Below are 25,538 nucleotides of genomic sequence, written 5' to 3' on the forward strand. Positions count from 1 at the left end.
TCGCACGCAGTTGCATGCTGCTAAGCGCGAAACAAAGATGGCCGATGAAGAGGCAGTAGAAACTTCTCCTGGAATTCTGCAGGAAATTTTCACATCTCCGCTAAATTTGAGTTTATTATGCCTTTGCTTATTTCTGTTGTACAAAATCTTTCGCGGAGACCAACCACCAGATTTCGGCGAGATCGAGGAACCTTTGCCGAAATTAAAAAAACGAGATTTCACATTGTCAGAGTTAAAACAATATGATGGATTGGAAAACCCAAGAATTCTCATGGCTGTGAATATGAAAGTGTTTGATGTAACGAGAGGAAAGAAGTTCTACGGACCAGGTAAAGTTTACGTTATCTCTACAGTTCATATCAGTTTTCAAAGGGATACAAATGGCACATTCCTACATCAGAAGCTGTCCAGCTGCTCAATTATTAAATATATTGCATCGTGGCTTCCGTTCACATTTAGGGCGTCAACTAAATTCTGAGTTGGCGTGGGTAGAGCAGGTTTGGTTTGCATGAAAGTCAACCTGACCAACGCTAGTAACGTTACTGTCTATGACCATTTCACGGCCCCTGCCTTGGGATGCAATTTCCTCTTCACTTCCTTACTGAAACTTTCCAAAGTGCCTTAATTTAGTTGTTCTTTTCACGCCCACCCTATCACTGTGGAATGAAATGGCAATGCCCCATTTTTTTTTATCTTGGCACAGCTAAATCCTATTCACACGCAATGTTGATGTAAACCTTCACCCACTGATTGTTTAGTTCAGTCTACCCTTTCACCCTCATGCAATTGTGTTATGCAACAGATGATTCACAAATTCAGAAAGAACGTTGAACGTACGGAATGGTGTTGCTCAGATGTTACATGTGATTAAGACCCTTCAAACGCAGTAAAGGTTTTCTCTGTACGCTTTGAAATATCATCCTCGTCAATTTTGTAATCTCATGAAACAGTCTACCGTGCAACAGACTTTGCGTCAGTGAATTGGCTCATTATCTAAGCCTTGTAGTAGTCATTTACTACATTGTTATAAAATTAACCTAGATAACACTGAGTCTTTCTTGTCACCATGACTGTTTGTTTTTTTGTGAATGAGTAATGCAGATGTATAAAGGTCAAACGATCCCCCCTTCACCAGACCTAGAACCTTCTAAAGTGACATTGATGTCCTAGGCCTAGGGAGCTTTTGTTGATTGGTCTTGAACCTTGAGACGTTTCCCCGAGGCCACTGATGAAACGTGATAAAAACGCAGCTCTGCCAAAAACACAATCCTGCGTTTTTATCAGAATTTGCATTGCATTCCAGACTTTAACATTAATCATAGCTTTTAGGAGCATATACCGTATGTTGTATTTACAGCCAGCCATTTGTCTGAGCTGTGCACCGACATGTGTCTGTGGTCCACACTAACTCACTGTCTTGTCCATTCAGAGGGGCCGTATGGTGTGTTTGCTGGCCGGGATGCATCTCGAGGTTTGGCCACCTTTAACCTGGAGAAGGAGGCGCTGAAAGACGTCCACGACGACTTATCCGACCTGAACAGCATGCAGCAGGAGAGCCTAAGCGAATGGGAGGGCCAATTTACCCGTGAGTTACTCAGAGAGAGAGAGAGAGATTGGTTGGTTACATGCAAGGGTGTGGGGGTGGCCTAGTCTGGCTATCACCATACTAAGCTCAGTCGTTTAAGATTGAACATTAGTCTTGGGAGTATGCACTTTATAATCTACTTCACAAGAGGCGTGATCAATGAGCATAGTTCAAATGACTCTGTACGCGTTTGGATAGTCCTTCAACCAATCAGACCAATGATCCGTGTGCACCTTTTGGATAAGCTAGTTTGTAATTGGACCCAGAAGATGTGGACAGGAAGCAGGAGAGATAGATGTGCAGGTTTCCAGCCTGAGCTGCAGGGCGAAATCCAAATTGTTGGCAGATCAGGCAGGGTTTACCAGCCTAAGGGGAGGCGTGTAGCCTTCAACTTCAACAGGAGCTGGATATGGGCACAAATGTAGTCAAAAGAAAAAATATTCTTTTGTATGTCTTGTTTGTATTGTCTTGTATGCTCCCAGTTTAATGGCAGGGAACAATGGTTCGACCCCTCAGGTCTTCATCAGGTACCTGACGGAGGCCTGTAGCCTCTCTAGTTTCCTCCCATTTTAGTTTTCCATGATCCAAAATGGTGTTAATAATTCTACAAGGCCTTCAAACAGATTTGTAAGCCTACAGTAAGCATTGAATTATTGAAGGAATTAACTTTTATGCGCCATCCTGCTTGGTTGAGTGGCTTTTGATTGCTAATGGTTAATGGTTGTTCCATTTTGTGGATAGGTTGCAAATATTCTGGATATTTTATGCACCCCCTTCGCCAGCCCCCAGTTCAAATGGCTTGCTAAGGCCCTGCATTGATGGTTTTATGCAAAACAACCATTGCCAAGGCACTAACGTAGTGTGGTCTTGATTAGGATGGGACTGAACATAGTTGAGCACTGTTGCTACTATTATACAACCTTGTTAAATAAAAAGTTGGGATGCTAATCTGCTGATCTTGCAAACTCATATACTGTATGTAGTTGCAAAAAGGTTATTGAGAACATATCAAATGTTGAAAGTGAAACTGACTAATTTGACTATTTCATGAAAAATATACTTATTTTGAACGTCTCAAAAAAGTTGAGACCGGGGCAACAAGAGGCTGGAAAAGTTTTCTCAGAAGTAGAGACGGGGAGACATTCATGTCATTCTGTAAACACCTGTGTGGACTGCCATCCTATCTGGGCCTAAGCTCATTTCATATGGACTGAGGCAAAGTGAAAAACTTTCTTGTGCGTAGACCAACAACAATTTTTAATGGTTTTTGGAAAGCATGGTCCTTGCATCCCTTGGGCTAAAGAGAAGAGGGACTATCCATTAGTATACAGTTCAAAGGCCAGTATCTATGATGGTATGGGTCTGTATTGGTGCTTGTGGCACAATTAATGCTGACTGATATATACAGGTTTTGAGCAACATATGGTGTCATCCAGACGACTTTTGCTGGGAAGACCTTTAATGGTTTCAGGAGGGAATGGGCAAACTACATGCTTCACATATTACAACAGCATGCTAAAATGGCCTGTCTGCTGTCTAGATCTGTCAACATTGGGTGCATCATGGAACAAAAAAACATGATTAGGAAGACCCTAGACCGTTGAGCAGCAGGAATCTTGTATCGGGCAAGAATTGGACAACATTTTAAAGGCCAGCAACTGGTCTCCTCAGTTTCCAATTGTTTCAAGACTGCTGTTAAAAGAGCAACATAGTGCTGAAGCAACATAGTGCTGAAGCAACATAGTGGTAAACATGCCCCTGTTCCAACCTTTTTGATATGTGTTGCTAGCATCAAATTCAAAATGAATGTATAGCAGTAGAATATCAACACTATTCTAATAGATATATGGTTTACGTGATTAGTAAATCATAGCATCCTGTTTTTATTTTCATTTACAGTGTCCTCACTTCTATCTATATTCAGTATACACTTAATAATTTATGTATATTTAGTCATTTTGCAGGTTCTTCTATTCCCAAACAGCTTATAGCTGAAGTACAGTGTATGCAGATAGTGGAAAGCAAGTTTGGATAGAACACCTACTTTTGGACTTCATAGTCATAGGTTGCTAGGCGATAGGGAGATGCTAACATTCTGCTTGTCTGCAGAGAAGTACGACTACGTGGGCAAGCTTCTGAAGCCAGGGGAGGAGCCGACCGAATACACAGATGACGAAGAGGTCAAGGATAAGAAGAAGGATTGAACAATAACAGTTCCATTCACTGCACGTGTAACATCTATTTCATGACCAAACTAAATGTGTGAGCCTAACTTGTTTTTTGTTATTTTTTTTTTTGTTTTTGTTTTTTAAGTATGGCTCATCTTTGTTGTAGTCTGTAGGCCAATGATAATCTCTCACTACACCCTTTTCTCCCAACGCATTCACTCGCAAACTATGCTGTGTGCTGAGTTTGGGGAGCCCGATCAGAGACTTCCTTCCCAGAGCTGCTAATGGCTAACGCTAGCAAGGCCATGGCTCTGCGTTGGTGCAGATCCGTTCATGTTGCTGCTTCCCACTGGCTCATCTCTAAAGAAATCGCACCATATCACAGTAGCATCAGTAACTGATGCTAATTATGCAGAAACAGGCTTTAATAAAAAAATTTAAAAAAAAATGATACATTTAGAATGTCACTACTACACTATGTCCCAATAGAGAGAGATCTACGAAGCATTGGTTTCAGACTAGGGGACTGCTGCACACTCTTGACAATCTTAACATTTGAACAGTACCAATCAAGCACAGATAATCCCAGGCATGAGGGGGGCTTCTTGGAGCTGTCAAAGTTAGAACAATGCAAGCCTCTGTAATCTGCATGTCTAACACATTCGTTTACATTTAACAGCGGATACCATATAGTCCAAATACATGGATTAGATGTAGTCTCTATCGACTGCATGATATATTGGATAGCTTAATCTCTCTTTCATGCCTGTTAAAGCATTACATTGGATTGCTCTAGGCTGTGGAATATTTACTTTTTGGACCGACTATACACTGCCCCCCAATCCCCCTGCATAATGAAAGGTGTCCTGAGACGAGAGCCCCAGCTGCCTTAATAACCTCATCCTCTCTCATTTATAGCCTTGTGCGTTCATCTGTCTGTCTGTCTGTCTGTCAGTCAGTCAGTTATATCGCCATTCCAAGCACTGGACCAATTATCTCTGCTTATAAACACCTCTTGCCTTTTTATCAAAGACTGTTTTGCATTATGGATTACATATTCATTGGGCACCTCTCGTGATCATTTTTTTCTTCAGTTATTTGGATGGGTAGGGATCTGGCTTATGTCTTTAACCATAGTCAAACCTATGTACGGACATCAATATACTGTACGTGTACTACAAATAATATTTTCATGGGTAAAATGTTTTATCAAGTCATAATTGACTGAATCTTAACATTCCATTGGAGAGTTGTGTGTGCGTGTGTGTGTGCGTGTGTGTGCGTGTGTGTGTGTGTGTGTGTGTGCATGCGCGTGCATGCGTGCGTGTGTGTGCGTGCTTACTGATTTTTCTGGTGCCGATTGAATCTGCTTCCATGCTGGAGGTGTACAACATTAAACAATTTAAAGTGAAGAAGAGCTTCTGTCATTTATTTCAGTAGGCTACAAATAGGTGTTTTTCATAAAACAGTGCATTTACATAATTTGATGGTTTCAAAGCTCTCAGGTAGCCTAACTGATTGGGACTAACCGGATCTGTGATAGTCCTTGACCATTTTTGGAAACTAACACCATTTTTGGATGAACATAACCGAAAACGGGAACAAAACCAATTTCACTGGTTGCTATTTTCAGCTATTTCTCAACTACTGAAATATATGTATTGTACACTACCGTAATATAGATATAGATAGATAGACCCATATAGATCTTCAAAGAACAGGCAGGAAGTTTGTTCCCTTGCAACAGCCCCTGTCAACACATTCTCAAAGATATCACAACTGTAAAGTCTTAATTAATCTTGAAATAAGATGCAACAAATAAGTAACAAATAAATGACAGGCTATACGGTTGTTGTCATGTAATTGTGTGGTGCCACAAACCATCAAGATGACCATCCACAAACAGGTGTTCAACAGTTTCTAGCTCATCACAAAACACACAATTATCAGTCTCTATCCAAAGCGCCTTTGGATAAAATCGTTGGAGGGGTATATAATTCAAAGTTTTAAAATATAACTCTTTGGCTTTAGAAATTATTGGATACTTCAAGTATTTGGTTCGCAAGACCTGTATAAGACGCTTTGTGAAAAAAAATTAAATGGAGTTTATATGTTAACACAGGATAAAAAAGGTTAATAAATATTTCTCATAGAGATTTGTTGGGGAATCTAGACTCCTTAAAGGGATATTCCGCCATTTTTGGAAATACGCTCATTTTCCACCTTCCCTCGAGCAAAACAATCGATATTTACCTTGTTCCCGTTCATCCAGCCATTCTGTGAGTCTGGCGATAGCCTACAACTTTTAGCTTCAGCCTAGCATAGATCATTAAATCGGATTAGACCATTAGCTTCTCGCCTGCTAGCTTCATGTTTAAAAGTGACTAAGATTTCTGGTAATTTTCCCATTTAAAACGTGTCTCCTCTCAAGTTAGAAAGTGCAATAAGACCAACTGAAAATGAAACCTAGCGTTTTTCTAGGCTGATTTGACATGGAACTACACTCTCATCTGGCGTAATAATCAAGGCAACTTGCAGCTACTGGCACTACTACTGTTTGTTGTCTATGGGGACTATTTTCAGATGCTGCGTAAGATATCACTGCGCCTATGGTACGTTTGCAAGTTGCCTTGATTATTACGCCAGATGAGAGTGTAGTTCCATGGTCTTATTGCACTTTCTAACTTGAGAGGAGACACGTTTTAAATGGGAAAATTACCAGAAATCGTAGTCACTTTTAAACATGAAGCTAGCAGGCGAGAAGCTAATGGTCTAATCCGATTCAATGATCTATGCTAGGCTGAAGCTAAAAGTTGTATCGCCAGACTCACAGAATGGCTGGATGAACGGGAAGGTAAATATCGATTGTTTTGCTCGAGGGGAGGTGGAAAATGAGCGTATTTCCAAAAATGGCGGAATATCCCTTTAAAGGCACAGCCTCCAACAGAGATTTGGAGGGAGGGGCAGGTAGGATCTGATATAATCCCTTTTATCAATCCTAAAATGGAATCAGGAATGGCTTCAAAAATGGTTTGATACGTAACAATGTTGCAGGATAACCCTTCAAACAAAAGCTTGTGTACGATAAAAGACAACCATTAGAGTCAATTAAGCGGAGGACTGACCAGATGCCTTTATCTAACCAGTCCTTCATGTAGCCTACAGAGATGACTTTTTTACAGTAATGTAGCCTATCTGTTGTTCCAGATAGGCGTGTTGTGAGGGGTAAAATTATGATTGTACAGAATTTTCCAGTACAGAACAACTTGCTGATGGAAGAGGGATCATTTGAGGGGCATGGTTCTGAATACTGGAGTCACATCTTAAGAAGAAATCTACCACCTAATTTCCTGAATATTTCATGTGATATGGTACTAGAAGCTAATACTGTTGTTTAAGAAAGATTTTAACCACTTGATTTTTAAAGTTCCATTTATTGAGTCAAAATTAATGGCTTGTTAACCCTCCATCTCTGACCTCTTTTGTGATTTCTGATCTCTTAGTGAACTCTTTTCCTCCATGTAATCAAAGTTTATTTGATTCATTATTTTATGGCTCTCTTAGATATGGTCATTGAATGCTGGATACTGTATCATGTTATGCTCTCCATTTTTGTCAGAAAAATTCTAGTAAACGTGTGTCTCTTAACCTGCAGTTTAGCCTGGCAATCCTTGGTTATCTTCTACATTCATATTCTCTCTGTCAGTTGGGTCACTCGAAATATGTATACTTCACTGAAGATTTGATGGGAATAATGTAGGCTTCTGTTAGATTACATTGATGGATAGGCATTACCTCACATTTATTTAAATTCAATTTCAAGCCAGAAGCTTTAGAGAAAGACTGGATAGCCTCTAAAATGTTGGGTGTCTCAGCAAGACGCTTCATGAAAGTAGTTGTATCAGCTAACTGGCTAATCAGAACTGGCAATCCCAAAACATCAAGCAGGGCAATATTGTATTTTTTTAACGAGAATGGAAAGCATTTCTGTTGATGAAACGAGAGGGAGAAATAGGACAGCCTTGTTTGATTCCACGTCCGATAGAAAAACGAGGTGAAGTAGGCCTACCCCTTGGTAAGGAGATGGAGCAATTAGTATTGTCACATAGGAATAATATTTATAAATTCATCACCAAAGCCTATAGGCTTAAGCACTGAAAAATGAAAGGATGCTCGAGTCAAAGGCCTTCAAGAAACAACATGAAGCCCTCATCCTCAAGTGTTAGGAGATCAAGTAGGCTACCAAGCGAATGTTATTGTGAATAGATCTACCCTTCATAAAACCAGATTGGGGGTCACTTATAATGATGTGCAATTTCTTTTTTAATCTGTTAGCATAAACAAGTGTAATTATTTTATAGTCGGTGTTTAATAGTTATTGGTCTCCAATTAGCAGTTTGGGGTCTTTGCCATGTTTGGGAATTAAAGTTATAATACCCTGTTTCATGGTAGAGGGAAATGTCATATTATCAGTTGCTTCCTTTGTCATAAGAAGGAAAGGGCCCTTCAGTGCATCCAAAAAGTGTTTATAAAAGTTGGCTGTCAGACCATCTATTCCAGGAGATTTGTTTAAAGATAAACCTTCAGCTTTTTCAATTTCTTCAACAGACAAGTCAGTCACACAATTCTGCAAAATCATGTTCTAGGCTACATGAGGAATAAGATGCCGGATATTTCTGAAGAAACAATCGGCATCTACTTGAGAATATGCAGATGAATATAAATTCTGGTAGAAAGAAACCACCTTTGCAATCACAGCTGGGTCTGTATTTTCCTCTCCATCATGAGTAAGGATGTTATTGAATTTTTTTCTTGTCTTCTTTTTTCTGGCTGGCAAAAATAGGATGTTTCTCCCCCTCTTCTATCCACTTTGCTCTGGATCTAACATAGGCCCCTTCTGCCTTTCTTAGATAGATTTCATCAAGTTTAGATGACAAGGTTGCAGTCTTTGTTTATCCTCCTCGGTGGGATCACATCATTTGGCAGAGCAAGTTTATTTCTTTGATTAAATTAATTTCTGTTGGCTTGTTGTCTCTGTTCACTTGTTTCCCATACAACATTCTCTTATTTTGAATTTAGTGAATTCCCATTTAGAAATAAGATTGTATGGGGTCATTTGACATAACTTGACGTCCCCGTTTTGGCCTGCTACTCTCCAGAACAGTAGGTGGCGGAAAACATATCACAGTGCTTGCGCTTGCACCACCATCGAAGAAGTAAACGTATTTCCGCAAATTTCTTCCATTTTGTTTTTAGTTCCTCAAGGGTGTCCTCGAGCCGACGACAGGGAAACAAGCAAACATGTTCAGGTTTACCAAAGCCGCTTTGAATCTTACCGGTAAGTGGTTATAGTACAGCTCCATTGTGTTTTTACTGTTTCACTTATACATTGTGTATGACACTTTTGAACTTGGCCAGCCATCTCTCTGGGTAAGAGAGCTCGCGCTAACTTACGACCCAACTGCTACTGTTAATTTCAGTTTACTGACAGAGGTCTGCTAATGTCACGTACCACAGCTATATTATTTGTGAATGTAATGAATGCTTAACATTCAATGGAGACGTATTCAAGTCATCATTACATTTTTATTGAGGTCAACCTCAAATTATGGGTACGATAATGTAAGAATACAACGTTAAGTTACATTATGCTAGTATTCAGTTGCTTAGCCAACGTTAACCTAACATGAAAATGGCCTGAAAGATAGACTTGCATGTCTGTATTTAGATCGTAAGACATGTTCACCAGTGTGTTGTCATTCCAGTTAGAAATAGAGAGTATAATGAATTTGGATTTGTAGATCCAGGTTTTGTGAAGACTTCTAGTGTACGTTAGGTGGATGACCGCCACTCTAGGTTGTCCTCACATTACCTCAAGTCAGAATTCAGGACCAGCTGATAATCATCAACTTTTTTTTGTTGGTAAATTGTAATCTTTGGCTCGTAATAGGGCATTCCACTTGGCTGCTTGGAATAAACGATTTATAATGATGGTTGTTTGCAGGCCAGAGCGCACGGCAGGTTGCTGTGCGACATGGATCCGATATTAGTCCTGAATTCCACGCCAAGTATGGCACCCCTTTGATGATCGCTGGAGCAGTCTTCTGTGTTTCAGTCTGGGGATATGTGAGTATTGCGTTATGATGATGACTCATATGTTAGCTCATTTGCTATATAAATGTCCAGTTCTATACTGCCAATGCTGTTATATAATACATGGTGATGATATGGTATGACTGAGTTAGTTTGTAAAAGGCAGTACTCCCTAGTTAAAAAGCAAAACAAAGCACCTTCTGTGCAGTGTTGTAGTATTGCTAGGACTAGCCTAATTTATGATTGTATGCAATGTTCTCCTTAGGTCTTGACCTCCACTGGAATCACATGGAACTTGTCTCCAGTCGGCAAAGTGCAGCCCAAACCATGGAGAGAAGAGGAGTAGAAGGAGACCGTCCTCAGTGGGCCTTCCCTGTCTGTCTGTCTGTCGAGTCTGTTCCAGGACTCTTTATTTCCCATTTTACGAAAATATGTAAATCTCTGCACAGTTGTAAGGCGTGTGTGATAAATTAATTCCAATCTGAATAATATTTTGGTGTTTGTTTGTTTTTATTTATTTATTTATTTGGGGAGGGGGGAGTAATTTTTCACTACGGGTGCCTCTCATTCGTCTTTTTATATATCCTCCCTTCCTTCTTCGGTCCTTGTTCCCACTGATCTACATAAAGAATGGCATAAATTGTGCATGGCATTTTTATTTATTTATTTATTTAACCTTTATTTAACCAGGTTAGAATCCCATTGAGATTAAAACCTCTTTTACAAGGGAGACCTGGCCAAGACAGGCAGCAGCAATCTTAAAACACTTACGGACATACACAACACAGAGAAGTCGTACAAAGACACATTTTACACTGGTGTTAGCAACTAAAAGACTTAAAAACATCTGCATCTAAGAGAATCAGCCATAAGCTCATTAATTTTTTTTATTTAAAAGCATCCAAAGAGCTAAATGAGCGCTTTTTAAGTTTGTTTTGCAGCAAATTCCATGCTGAGGGTGCAGCGTACACAAAAGCCTTGTTGCCCAGTTCCGTACGGACATCTGGGACATCCAACAAGAGAAAGTCCTGTGAGCGTAGGGAGTACTGTCCATTGCTCTTATGCTTGATGAGGACACACAAAATATATTCATGTTATAGTCAGTATCACCTAACAACATCAGCATATCAAATAATATTCAAATCTGCCATTGAAAATCCAAGGTTTACAATTGATCGTTTGCATTTAATTGCTGTTCACTTTGAAAATATTCAAAGTGGCACTCATAGACTATCTAGATAAGGTAACACTATGCAGGTATTCCCCATTGCGTCATATTTCAACACAGTTTGTTTAAACCGAAAGAAAAGGTTCATGCTCTTACTACCCATGAAAATAATGCTATATAATAGTGCAACACTTGATCTTTTGGCAATGTCAGATCATTAATTCCCTTTATTTAAGTCAGAGAGTTGCATCAAATTGAGTCTGAAGGTGTTATTTTGAGGCAAAGTAACTATATGGTGGTGGGTCATTGTTAGTTTGAAGCTGTTCTTTTGAGGCAAAGTAACTATATGGGGAGTCATTGTCAATAAGTCAGAGACTTGCATCAGAATGAGTGTGAATCTGTTATTTTGAGGCAAGGTATCTAGTCATTGGGCCCCTTTCATTTGTCTTTTTATCTATCCTCCCTTACCCCTTCAATCCTCGTTCCCACAGATCTAGATATAGAATGATGGGGCGGCAACAATGGGATAGTCTATTTGGTGTTTTTTATAGATCAGTGGGAACAAGCCTGGAGGACCGAGCATCGAGGGGAGAGAGGTTGAGAAGTGGCCAGAGTCAGTTTTTCACTTCTCCTTCAACTTCCACAAGAGGGTGCTGAGTTCATTCTCGATGGAGTTTAATCAAGGCTTGACTTTTGTTTTTGCAATGAAGGATTTTTTTTTAATGTTCTAATTTCTGTGGCTGTAACCACCTGAATGACACACTTGAGCATTCAGTCCCATTTCAGTGGTAACCTGGTTTGTGAGCTCTTTTGAGTTTGAACTTTATTATTATTATTATTATTATTATCATTATTTATTATTCAAAGTAGATGTACTTGCCCCTGTTGACTGCTAAGGCTTTGGAGATGTGTCCTCAAGCCGCTAGATGCACAACTATGTAATGGAACAGACCTGCCCAACTTGCAGGTCAAGCCAGCCAGGGGAATTCACTCTGTCCTTCATTCACTTAATAAGCCAACGTTTGAGAAATATAAAAGAGAAAGGAAATCCACAGACTGCACTCACTATTTCATCATGCAAGACAGGGTCGGTTATCTGTGATCGGCCAAGGTACAGTGTGTTCGTACAGCCCACTTGTAGAGACAGGCCTGAGGGAGATTCATTGGTGAGTATTATTTTTCAAACCTGTTTTCAATCCAGATACTTCAGTGTCTGTAGGCTACTATATTTTCCTAACCCTCTCTCCCTCTTGTGTGTCTATATGATGTATGAAGATATTTTATGATGATGGGAAAAGGATTAAGGTTATGCTTAATTTATTTCGTATTCTACTGTATTCTTAATTTTTGTGTCCCATTTTTCTTACATCTGGATTTATATAAATGGTGTGTGTGAGAGAGGGGAGATGCATGGGATGATGATGGGGGGAAAGATCGGAAAAGATGAGGCAAACGTTTTGTCAAAGCCATCTCTAGGGGGCGCCCATATTCCCCATTAAGATTAGGCTGAATGACAGAAGAAGAAGAAGAGTTTCCGGTGTACGTCACTGTGGAGAAAACAACATGGAGGTGCACATGGATAATCAAAGTTGATATTCTAGTTTGAGTGTCTGAAGATCGTATGTCAAGACTGCTCGCCAGGAGTACAACCACATTTACAGTGAGCCAGCAGGTAATAGTCGGAGATCAGTTGTGTTGAAGTTAGTGTTGACATAGGGAACCAAACCTAACGAGCTGTACAAGGTGACTCCATTAACGTTAACAGTTAACTAACCTGTCCTCCCACCTGCTTGCTAAAATGTTTGATGCTATTTGACTAATCGTGCAAAACCTTACGTTTCGTCCCTATCAGATTTAGAAACATGTCACTCTTGGGGAAGTTGAGACCGCTGATGTCGTTTCTTCAGGGTGAGTAACATTGCTGCTGCTTGATGTGGTAAGAATTAGGTTGCTGTGGAAAGAGGGCTAGCTACTACAGTGCAGGTCAATGACAGTACAAACTAACGGTGGGCTACTCCAGATGTGTGATGTCACGTTTCACAAGGATGCATCATGCTGACGTGCGATTTATGTTTAACTACCTTCATAGTGGCAGTCACAGCTGCTGCCATATCTAATTCCTTTGTATGATAATATTTTGGAATGCATAGTGTGACTTGCTACACCTGATTTGGTGGCCATGCTTTAACGGTAGCCTACTCCCCTGTTGCAGTTTCGCCCGTCTCCCAGTGGACCACCCCCATCCTCTCCAGGACGATGGCCACCCTGAACCAGATGCACCGGCAGGGCAAGCCCGCTCGACCGCCGCCGAAGTTCGGCGCTACGTTCGGACGGCCGCAGCTGAAAGCGGTGGTGCTAAAAACCATGATCCGCAAACCCAAGAAGCCCAACTCGGCCAACCGCAAGTGCGCCCGCGTCCGGCTGTCCAACGGCAAAGAGGCGGTGGTGTTCATCCCCGGCGAGGGACACAACCTCCAGGAGCACAACGTGGTGCTGGTGCAGGGGGGCAGAACGCAGGATCTGCCCGGCGTGAAGCTGACCGTGGTCAGAGGCAAATATGACTGTGCCCATGTGGTGAAGAAAAAACAGTGATTGAGGAAGAAGGGATACTTGTTTGTGCACTGTAGTTCTTATTCTGTGTTGTGTGTGTTTTAATGTGTAATAAACCTGGTATTTGTCAGGTTGTACATCTAATCTTCTGTCTTTTCAGTGAAGGTGAGGCTAGAGGAGATGTTGCAAAAGTATGACCAGAGGTCTCTGGTTGTTGGTTGCCTGTCCCCAGGAAAATACAGAACAACTACCTATACTGTATATCTCAGTTTTTTGAAGATAAAACTTGTATGTATTTCAAATGTATGATAGTCAAACTGAAAATGTTCCTGTTTTTTCCATATTTTTGGGATTATGTCCTCGATTTTGATCTCGGACATCTGGTCACGTTATGCAAAAGTCATTGCTTGATCCAATGTGGGGAAATGCGTCCCTTTTGGAGTAAGCGATCATTGACTAGAAGGGCACTTGGAGAGGGCAGTCCTCTAGCTTTGAATTAATGAACAACACACAGCACAGAGTCAGATGAAGCACATACTAACCCAGAGTAGTGAGCTGCCTACAGCAGCACACAAAGTGCAGTCTGGTGACTCATGATTGAGATTCCTTTTGAACACTTGTATCACAATGGGCACTAACTTTGAAATCATTGGTACAGCCTTACCAATCTCATTGATCAGAGATACCTAACGTTACTTCCTACTTTGCCTAGACTTTACTAACTGCCAATAAACAGCATCAACAGTCAGGAAACCATGTGTGTGGGTTTACCTTTGCTGTGATAAATACGCCACCAGAATGGGTCTAATGTTAAGTGATCAAGATGTGCTGTGTAGAGTGTAGATTTTCATCTTTAATTCAAGGGATGAATTAAAATACTGTGAACAATTTGGTAATTCTGGTAGTCATTTTAAGAGTAACATGCCCAGTTTTAGGTCTGATTTTGTGTGCTATGCGCATGCCATTGGAGAGCATGTTCTAATCTCCTCTGGCTTCTGTTCTCAAGAAAAGAAATTCAGTTCAACAGCCTGCAGTGAGTCATTTATTTTGAATCCCTTTCAGCTTGACAAACGTCAAACACATTCACACACTCATGAATTTAGTAATGGAGGAATAGTTTGATGAAGCACCATACACTGTTGCTGTCCCTCTTCACAGTTACAAACACGTAAATCACACTTCACACCACCACCATTTGTCATCTCCAGAGTTATGCTCAGGAGTTTACATACCCCAGCAGCATTTGTAAAGTATTGGTGAGTTTTAGATAATATGACTAATGACAATCTGTCTTCACCCTGACCAAAAGTTAACATACTATTAAATGTCAGGCTTGATCATATCTGCACAAGCTGACGCCCAGATTCAATGTGAAGGTACAGGCACCTTGCACTGCCTTTGCTGGCTACTGAGCCATGAGTGAAGGAAAAGAGTTGTCAACAGATATGGGAACAATAGTTGAACTGTAAATCAGGACAAGGATATAAAAAGATATCCAAGGATTTGATAATACTGGTCAGTAGTGTTTGAAGTCTGATAGACGTGGAAAAGGACTTCTTCTGTAACACCAAGCCAACAAAGATTTCAGCTTCAATTGCTAGTACAATTAGACAGTATGTACTGAAAAACCCTCAAGTTACTTCAGCTGAAATGCAAGCTTCACTGCGAGAAAGTGGTGCGTCTGTTTCAAGATAAATAAAAAATGGGCTGCACAATCAGGTTGGCAGAAAAAAAAGACATTACTGTGTCAATGCCACAAAACAACATGCTTACAATGTGCCAAACGGCACCTAGCGAAGCCTCAGAACCTCAGACTCAAAGTAATTCGGAACGCTGAGCCCAAAACTCTCAGGTGGATCTCTGATGATTTGGGGGTATGTAAGCTGCAAAGGTGCAGGGAATTTAGTCAGAATTGCTGGCAAGGTTAATGCATCATGTTATCAGAAAATATCGGTGGAGAATTTGCACTCACTGGCCCAAAAGCTGCAAATGGGACGCACTTGGACTTTCCAACATGCCAATGACCCAAAGCACAGGCCACGTTGTGAGGAATAAGTTAAGGTTCTGAAGTGCCCATCAGGTTTCTGATCTCAACATCATTGGGCTACTCTGGGGAGATCCCAAATCTGCACTTCATCCAATCCAAGTGTTTACAGGACCTGGTTCTAAAGGTAATACAGTCTTCAACAACGATCACAAAAGACTGCAGGCCATCAATGATGATAAAAGGAGCAATACATGGTATTAAAAAATAAGGCTATGTACACTTTCGATCAGGGATAGCCACTTTTATATTCTTTCATGATTGTGCTATTCTGTGATGTCATCATGTTTTCTTAAAAGCATGGAACATATTCTACAAATGCTGCTAGGGTATATAACCTTAAAAGCAAAGCTGTATAAATAAGGAATGACTGTGGAAAGAACACTTTGAAAAACATATACACATCATGGTAAAGCAGTCCACATCGCACTGCAGTGCATTGCTCTACAATGTGCCCACACTGTAGCCTTATTCTGAACTACAGGGGAAATCCCCATATCTATCTCCAATGTATGATAGTATGACGCAAAACTTTTCTTAATTTAAAAAATGTGTACTATGTCTAGTACCTTTATTGTATTTGCCAGTTCGCCAGTTTTTGTGTATGCAGCTTGTCATCTTTTTAAAAAACCTTGAGATGTGTTTTCATATTTTGCTAAGATCACTCCCCATGGGTGAAGAGATCACCACAGGCTAACAAAGGTATACAGTCATAGCAAGCATAGACAATAGTGGGATTCCACTTGATGTAGCCGCCGTACGTCGACTGCATAAGGTGGTTATTTCTGAGATTCTGATCCGTTTTCAACCATGACATATGCACAACTCGGCATAAGACAGCTGCAGGCAGCTACATCAAGTCAAATCCACCTATTGATAAAGGCATATCTCGGCACGGGCACAAACAAACCTCTCCACTAATACTCAGGCTCCCATCTACCCATGTGATCACCACACACACACACCAATCACCGGTTAGCATTATCACTCATTTCCCTCTTTGTAATCAACCCCACAAAACATCTTTCATCTTTTGGCTTCTCCCTTTTCAGTTCTCATGAATCTCTGTGAACATTTTACCTAGCAACACACATGTTTGTTAAGACATACGTTCAGTAAAGATACATTTAAGTAAAGCTATTGATATATACATTTAGAAAATAAAGCATTTTTGGACAGGACATAATTTATCATGGTAGGTATGTCTGATTCTGCAGGAGCCTTCCTACTCTATACATTTAGACAATAAAACATTTCTGGACAAGATGTAATTTATCATGGTAGGTATGTATGATTCTGCAGGAGCCTTCCTACTCTAATTGAGTCCATGTTCCTTCTCTTGCTAAAGCCTACCTTACACTGACAAGATTTGGGAAAGATTCTTAAAAGATCGTAGTCTTTTTAACTAATGCCCCTCATTCAAGTTTAACTCAAAAAACTACAATCTTTCAAGAATCTTTCCCAAATCTTGTCAGTGTAAGGTAGGCTTAACTCCTATGACCAGCTGGCATTTTCTGTAGACAGAATGTCAGTGCGCCCACCGTGACTTCTCTTGTAACCCTCAAATCACCTTCATGATGGGTGAGACTAACTTTCCTTATATAAACAACCCTTTTGTTGGTGCACAGGCAGAAATAATACAAAGAGCAAATTAATTTGCTTCACACTGCTGGTGGGCTGTCGAAAGCATCTCAGCATTAGCACTACGACACAGATTTGGGAGTGTCCTGATCCAAGTCAATTTCCAACAGAAAATATCAAAACACACACTGAAAAATAAAATCTCAAATCAACGTATAAGGCACGTGGTGCAATACAACCTCTCTATAAACTGATCATTTTAATGTTAAGGTAATGTTCACTGATGTCATAGCAAGTTGTTTTAAACAAAAGTGTCTTGTAAAATAGCACAAACCCTTTGTAAGTGTCATTAAGTTATTGGCTTTGCATGCTGCCTTTGCGAAGGAGTGCGTTTGTTGGGCTCAGCTCCTCCAAGCACTTCTCCAGGGTCTCCTTTTTGTCTGGATGCTCCTTCATCCTTTTCCTGAAGGCCTTGGCAGCGTCCTCGAGGGCAGAGTTCTTTAACCCGACGTGATTAAAGAAACGACTCAGGATGGTCTGGTTGGACAGGGCGCCCATGCCAGCGAGGAAGCGCAGGAACAGGTCGTAGTGGTAGGGGTCCTTGGCCTTACCGCTAACCGCTCTGTCCACGGCGGTTTTGTAGACGTCCGCCAGGCTCAGGTCCCGCAGCTTGATCATGGACATCTTGCTGGTGTCCATCACGTTCTTCCCGCTGTTCTTGAACATGAGGAAGACGTGGAGGGCGGCCATGAACTCCTGCACCGTGGGGTGGATGAAGCAGCGGATCTTCTCCTGGTACAGGATGAACCTCTCGCGGTAGTACTCCGTGCACAGGCCCGAGCGCACGATGGCCTCCTTGGCGTCGGAGTCCTCGTCCTTCCAGTTGCTCTTGGTGACGTGGAACGCCTCCTTCTCCAGCATGGAGTACGCCATCTTGGCCATGTTGAGCATCAGCACCTTGCCGTCCTCCCACTTCTTGTCGTCGGCCAGCGGGCCCGTCTCGTCGTGACGCCTCTGGCGCATGTTGAAGTACACCTGCACCAGGCGCGCGTAGAGCTCGGTGAGCGTGTGCGGCGGCTCCCGGCCCGGGAGCGGGTACTTCTCGAACAGCTTCGCCAGGTAGTCGGACACGACCCAGCAGAACATGGGCAGGTGGCACATGATGAAGACGGTCTTGTTGGCGTGCAGGTAGGCGACGGCGCGCTCGGCCGCGGCCGGGTCGTGGGCGAAGCGCTTGCGGAAGTACTCCTCGCGCGCCTCCTCGGCGAAGCCGCGCACCTCCACCACCTGGTGGATGCGGTCGGAGGGGAGCGCGCAGGACGCCAGCGGCCGCGTCACCACCCACAGGAAGGCGTAGTGCAGCAGGTTGCCCTTGATCAGGTTGATGAACAGGTTGCGCACCGGGACGACTGTGTTGGCGTCGCACCAGCAGTGCGTGTACAGGAAGTCCAGCTCCAGCACCAGCTCGTCCACGTCGTCCAGGATGAACATCAGCTGGCAGTCCTCGAAGTCCAGGTCGGCCAGCGGTTCCACGGCGGGGTACATCGAGTTCAGTATCCCTCGGAGCGACATCTCCTCGTCCAGGTGCTGCATCACGAACTCGCCCGACAGCGGGAACACGAAGTAGATCTCCTCGTGCGCCGTCTCGTTGACCCAGTCCATGATGAAGCGCTGCACGGCCGTCGTCTTGCCGATCCCGGCGATGCCCCTCATGACCATGAGCCGCAGGTAGCGCTCGGCCACCACCTCCGGGTTGTAGATCTCTGTGTTCTTCATGGGCTTGTACTTAAAGCGCTTGTCCACCTTCAGCTCCTCCACCAAGCCCCGCAGCTCGTGCTCGCCGTTGACCGGTGCGTAGAGCCCCGATGTGATGAAATGTTCGGCGTAGACCGACTCGAAGTCCGCCTTCGCGCCATTCTTTGGGCAGCCTTCGTAAATGGTGGAGTACTTCTCTCTGAGCTGCTGCTTCAGACCATAGCGCACCTCATCTGGAAGACAGAGACGTCTACTTGTTACAGGTCATAAGGATTAATAACACCACATGTGCGCTGATGAAGAATTCAAAATATTCAAACAACCGACAGTGTTATTTGGTTGTCATTCGGTTATTCACGTTATCAACACTGCTTTTTTGAGCGTACGTTATCAAGTCGTAATATGAAGTCATGTCAATATAGTTTACAAACAAAATTTGCTTTAGAATAACAGGCCATGAAGCCCAGTCTCTATCATATGTAACATGTGTACGACAGGAATATCAGTTAATTACAGGTCACGAGCACTAATAAGACGTTTTAAGATGGTTGCAATCATAACTTATGAAGGTTAGTCTGTTCAATATGTTTCTCATACGTTAAGTTGTAATATGTGTAAGACAGGGATATCAGTTTATTACAGGTCATAAGGGCTAGTCATAAGATAAGATCATGGGCTGTGAAGGTAAGTGTGTTGCATGTGTTGTGGGTGGGTAAAGTTGCGCTCACTTTATATCTGTCTGTATTGTGGCATGTTGTGTATATTGTTGTGTGGCATGTGATCCTGTCTGCAATCAAATTTCCCATTTGGGACAAAGAATTAGATTGAACTTGAACTTACTCCTGTGAAGGTGTCCACATATGTATTTCACGAGCTTATTGAGTCCCATGAATCCGAGCACGTGCTGGGTGATGCTGAGGGAGAAGTCGATGTCGCAGCACTCCAGCATCTTGTCCACCAGGTCGATGATGTCCAGGACATCCAGAGGATCCCTGAAGAACTCAGGGTAACGTTCCCACAGGAACTTCTTAAAGAACTTCAGCTGAGCCTCAGTCAGCTTCTTCAACACTTGCTGGAGGAACTGAAATTAAAACAAACAAAAAGAAAATAATCTGGGATTTGAATTGAGGACCAAAACAAGTTGAAAAGGTTTTTTATCCCTCACGTTACCTCAGTCGTTTTTAAAGAAGCTCAGGCCCAGATAAGATAGTGGTATTTCTGTACCATGTCTCAATACAGTTTTGTCTGTTGCATGATAAAGTTTACACTAGCATTTCTGAATTGAGCATCAAACTGTGCTCATAGACAATGCTTATCGGAGCCCATACAATTATTTTCAGTGCCATCTGAGGTCCAAAAGACCATGTCCATCCACTATTGTTTTTCAGCTCTATTCCTAGTTTGCAAAGATTTCTCTGAATATTGTAATGATATTATGCACCGTAGATGATGAACTCCCCAAGTAAGTAAGTACAATGTTCACAATGTTCCAGCATTTGTTACCAACTTTTTTGAAAGGTGTTGCTGGTATCAAATTCAAAATGAACATATATTTTCCATGAAATAGTCAAATGTGGCATTTTCAAACATTTGATGTCCTTTTGGCAAGTATATATGTTTACGAGAGTTTACAAGATTGGCAGATTATTACATTCTGTTTTTATTTCCATTTTACACAATGTCCCAACTTTTTGTGAGTTGTACAAATATGAAGCACTTATTGTATAAGTTACAATACTCTTGCAAGAACTTATTAGTGAACTTGAAAGTGAAAGGCGAACCTTGAACGTGTATTTGATAGTCAGAGCCGGGTGCCTCTTGTAGTTCGGGTCCATCTGAAGCTCCGGTTTTCCAGAGCGGAATTTCTTGTGCTTGGGTATCCTGCGAATCCTACACACAGAAGCCGAGAGTACCATCGTCATGGTGACTTACTCACAGGGATGTCAGTGTTTGAGACAGACACGGAATACTAATACTAGAACAGTAGAATCGGCATCCATTGAACCACTTCATGTAAACATGCTGATGTGCTTTATATACTTCAACTGAAGATAATATTGTTATGATATTGATATTATTACTTTTATACTTCACTCCAACTCCAGAGTAAAAAACAACCTAGGGTCCATTTAGTTAATAACTCCAAACTCTTGATTGAGAGCAGAATTACATTCATTGGTGGCGCAATACTGAGAATGTCAGTTCACCAGTGTCCCAGTTCATTAGACTAAGGTGTCTAGGTCATGTGTGTGGGTGGTGTGTGTGTGTGTGGTGGAGTGTGCATGTGTGTGTGTGTGTACTACACTTACTGGAGTTCGGCCTTCAGCTCGTCTTCCACGCCCTCGTCGCTCTCCAGAGAGTAGATGCTCGAGACGGCCGAGTCCGGTCTCTCAAACTCCACCCTGTGGGCACAATAACGTCCCATGAACACCTGGGGGAAGGAACACTTACAAGGAACTAGCACAAACACATCGACTAATTAAGTGTCATCTGCTGATGTCGTCTTAGCTTAAACCACTGATCTATATGCGTATTTATTTACTTACCCATTTTATTTGATCTTATTTTATTATTCTTTAGCTAATGCACTTTGTACAGCACTTTGATCGGTGCGAGCTGTGGTTAAAAAATTTACTTTACTTACTTACATCTTTACAAACTACTTCACAATGCGCCCCTTGACATTTGTTGATCATTTGTTCTATCTTTTATTGATCTCAACACATCCACCTATTTCACGAGTTTGAGCTCATCTCCTCCTGTGGATGCACCAGTTATATGCAGAAGCACATAAGATCTTCCCCTTTTATTCTAAAACATCACTTTGTGCGTGGTTGTACAAGGCTAGCTCCTAATAAACTCATCGCTTAGCAGCAAACCCTGGTATGAGTTGCACCTGGTTGATGTCTCGTCGGGCTCAGCGTCTGCATCGCTGCAGTCCATGGTCTCGCTCTCCATGGACAGGTAACTCGGAGTAGGTGAGGCGGCTCTCTCGATGTCACTGGGCAGGGACAGATGGCACAGGATCGACAGGTGAGAAAGAAAGCATGCAGTTTAAGTATTTAAAATCATAACATGAATGACTACGTTATGTTATAGCTGCACGGACATATTTGGCTTCTTCCTTATAGAGAATGGGAATGTGACGTCGCGGACATTTCGCGGTTGCGCCGCGGTGGCGTCTGGGATACATACGTGAGGCCACTTGTTCGCTGCTGCCAATGCTGTACCATTGTAAACATCGTAAAACATTGCTAACTCGCTGTTTCTAACACTGTTTTTCACACATCATGGGACGAACCTGTTGTTGTTGGATGTAACGTCCGTGCCCACGATCGTCAGGTAAAAAAAAATCAACAACGGAGTGTCTTTGTATTACTTTCAGGGTCTCACGTCCACTCTCCAGACGGTCTGTCATAGGGATCCATGTTACCGATCAAAGATATCTTTTCTATATAACGTTTCCTCGCGTCTGGCAGGAGCTTGTCTCTGTACGGTCCATTACTACTTCTACTACTAGTTTTTAGCATAGTAGCCTAAATGTTTACATCTAGTGTTACTGTTTTGGCTAGCCGATCTTGTTCGAAATATCATAGGTTTCCATAGGTTTCTTGTTTATAATTCGCGCCGCGGCCTCACCTAATGGAGGAAAACACCCTTTTTGTCCCAGAATGCACTGCGCTGCTAACTTCCGTTCCCATTCTCTATACAAGGGTTCTAATGGGAAACATGAAATTTGTGCATTTGTGTGTGAATACAACGGCTTTGTTTGCCTGCTGCGGAAGCATCTTCAAGAGTACTACTACATGTTCATTCATGTTCTTTAGGTCATGTGACACGCCTGAGCAAGTGACCACCTGTGCTTTCTGGTCATGTGACCACATTCAGATTCAGATAATGCAGTCTACAGACAGTCGCTAGGCGAGTTCATGATGGCTGCGCAGCACAAGATCTGCGCAGCACAAGATGCACATGGTTAAAAATCTGTCCACGATGGTCTAGATGGGTGTGTTTACGACTCGGCAGTCGAGATCACATGGCCTCAACTTATCGCGGGAGCAAGGCGGGGCAAGGTGGCTGCTGAGCAGTGGCGCAGCAGCTCTCTAGGTACTGCGGAGCCTAGACCCTGCCTTCATGATGTCAGGACTTTGCCCTAATTGGCTTTTACATCCCTGACGTATGTGCAGGTGTTTAGATGCCTCTTCATATCCACAAGGGTCCGTGCCTCATGTTTCATCACATGGTCACGTCTAGACTACGGGAAGTAGAGAGTGTACAACTTCATAGTAGCATTTGTATTCCCTCCCCTGCTGTCACCTGCAGCTCTCGCTGCTGCAAGAGGTCATTTGGAGTTGAACTTGAACGCGCCTATTTTTAAATCTGCCCTGAGGAAGGCCATCTTGGCCAAAAAACATGATTTTAATTGATAGCCAAATGTAATGAAGGCTTTTTACTTGCAAATATCCTCCTGAGTGCCTCAGACTAAATGTGAGTGCTCATACACTATCATAACAACTAGTAAGAGACTGGAGCACACAAGCACAGGCACACAAGCACCACACACCAGTCTGGTAAATCAAGCGGCGATCTGTCCCAGGTCATGCCTTCGTCGTCACTATGCTCCGTCCCGTGGATGGAGGCGCCGCGACCGGCTGGAATCTCCGACGGCGTGTCCATTTCCCGACGTGCTGGTCGCTCACTGAGAGTGCGTTGTGCTGTGGGTGCTGCTGCTCCAGTTCAGATGAGGCCGAGGCTGAGGAGGCACAAATATAGGAGTCAAGGCTCTCAGAAATAACACACAGACTGGAGTCAAGGCTCTCAGAAATAACACACAGACTCGAGTCAAGGCTCTCAGAAATAACACACAGACTCGAGTCAAGGCTCTCAGAAATAACATACAGACAGGAGTCAATGCTCTCAGAAATAACACACAGACTGGAGTCAATGCTTTCAGAAATAACATAGCCTACAGACAAGAGTCAAGGCTCTCAGAAATAACACACAGACTGGAGTCAATGCTTTCTGATATCGTTGTTTAAAACGACCAGTGTTATCATCAGTGTATATTAATTATTTAGTACATCTAACAAATGTATGATTAAAATGTTTTTTTTTTCGTGGCCCACTGGCATAACAGGCTGGGGCACCTGCACCGTAGGCTACGCCTGCAGCTCGATTCTCACCCCGTGATCTTTTCCGGATCCTACCCTCTCCCACACACTTCCTGACATTCTCCCCTATCCTATCATAAAAAAACCGCAAAAAAAAAAAAAAAAAGGTTTTAGACCTGATTTAACTACTGATTTAAGTAGCCTACTGAGTCTGCACACTAGCACTGAGCACACGGTCCTGAACTGCAGGATGTCTCGAGGTTGTATACAAGGAAGGAAATGAAAGACGAATCTCTTGACGGATCTTCTTTTTGCCGTCTTTAAGCTGTATCCTAACACTGGCTCTACTCATATATAAGTGTCTCTGCTATAAACTAAGACTTGATAAAACACGCCATGGACACCTGCTGTAGCCCAACCTACCTGAACGATTGTAAGCCTTGTGTGCCCTTTGATCTTTTCATTCATGTCTTGACTCGAGTAGGCTATGCACCAGTTACAAATGTTCTTGAAATGAATATAGAGAGGATTTTGGACAACTAGCCAAAACTGGGCAAGACAAAATACTGTGGAATAATTTAATGGGACTATAACCCGTACACCACAAGGGCTGAACTTTGAATCAACTCTTGCAACCTCCCCCACACGCCATAAGTTAGGTACCGTGGCCTACAACGACTGCATGTCGCGATATCGGTCTTCACATTCAGCCTACCAAAACAGCTCAACATAAAATCACTCGCAAATCTGTCATCAGATGTTTCAATAGTGCCTATAACGTTACATTTAAAGAATGAACAATTTACCTATCGCCAGCAATCTGATGTAGAATGGGTGTAAAACTGTCGGAGAGCTAAGCTAACTTCGTTATTGCAGCTACGGAAATGTGACCTAATGTAAGCTATTACCTCTATTGGACTGACTTTTTTAACTCAAGTGATTTGTTAGAGCGGTTACTTACATTTCTACTCTTTCAGATCCTCATTTCAGCAGTAAAGTGGACAATATTACTACATACATTCGACACGGCAGCGCATCAAGGTGTACATGTAGGTTCGACACTTTCTAGAAGGTCTACTTCCTTAGCAGTTTCGGTTTCGTCTGTTTATATACGCCTTTTTAAAGACACAGTAGCCTTTATGCCTATACAGTGTCTCACTGAGCTCAAAACTGCATTTGCTTTGCAGTGCATGCAAGTGCAATGTTTTGGACATGTGACTGCATTGTAGCCTATTTCAGCAAGTTTTGTGTCACATCTGCATACATTTTTGTAAGGGCTTGCCTTTAAAGAGACCCTATGCAACTTTCTGCAGGAGACGATCACTCTTTGTTTACATCTGGAAGTCTGAGACGAAGAACCATGCTTGCAATTTATATAGGCTATTTAAATATAGCCTATACATGTATAAATATACACGCTATGTATAGGCTATATTTAAATATAGGCTATATTTAAAGCTGTCGGGGAAGCTCTGCAGAGAAA

General features: G+C 42.3%; 3 protein-coding genes across 3 annotated transcripts; 2 read left to right on the top strand and 1 right to left on the bottom strand.

Moving 5' to 3' along the window:
* Positions 1–5,168, top strand: pgrmc1 (progesterone receptor membrane component 1). Its single transcript, XM_062537246.1, has 3 exons — positions 1–329; positions 1,430–1,585; positions 3,695–5,168. The coding sequence occupies exons 1-3, from the start codon at positions 38–40 to the stop codon at positions 3,787–3,789; spliced, it is 543 nt and encodes a 180-aa protein (XP_062393230.1). The 5' UTR covers positions 1–37; the 3' UTR covers positions 3,790–5,168.
* Positions 5,169–12,527: 7,359 nt separating this feature from the next.
* Positions 12,528–13,701, top strand: mrps12 (mitochondrial ribosomal protein S12). Its single transcript, XM_062537248.1, has 3 exons — positions 12,528–12,686; positions 12,867–12,922; positions 13,227–13,701. Exons 2-3 carry the CDS (start codon positions 12,877–12,879, stop codon positions 13,604–13,606), a joined length of 426 nt encoding a protein of 141 aa, XP_062393232.1. The 5' UTR covers positions 12,528–12,686; positions 12,867–12,876; the 3' UTR covers positions 13,607–13,701.
* A 2,567-nt stretch (positions 13,702–16,268) lies between these two features.
* On the bottom strand, positions 16,269–25,155 carry nlrc3l1 (NLR family, CARD domain containing 3-like 1). Its single transcript, XM_062537249.1, has 7 exons — positions 25,017–25,155; positions 23,509–23,697; positions 21,841–21,945; positions 21,254–21,346; positions 20,726–20,834; positions 19,785–20,025; positions 16,269–19,177 (listed from the first exon to the last, which is right to left on the bottom strand). The coding sequence occupies exons 2-7, from the start codon at positions 23,619–23,621 to the stop codon at positions 17,544–17,546; spliced, it is 2,295 nt and encodes a 764-aa protein (XP_062393233.1). The 5' UTR covers positions 23,622–23,697; positions 25,017–25,155; the 3' UTR covers positions 16,269–17,543.
* Positions 25,156–25,538: the final 383 nt, after the last annotated feature.

This window comes from Sardina pilchardus, chromosome 5 (assembly GCF_963854185.1).
Source record: "Sardina pilchardus chromosome 5, fSarPil1.1, whole genome shotgun sequence".
NCBI lineage: Eukaryota > Metazoa > Chordata > Actinopteri > Clupeiformes > Clupeidae > Sardina > Sardina pilchardus.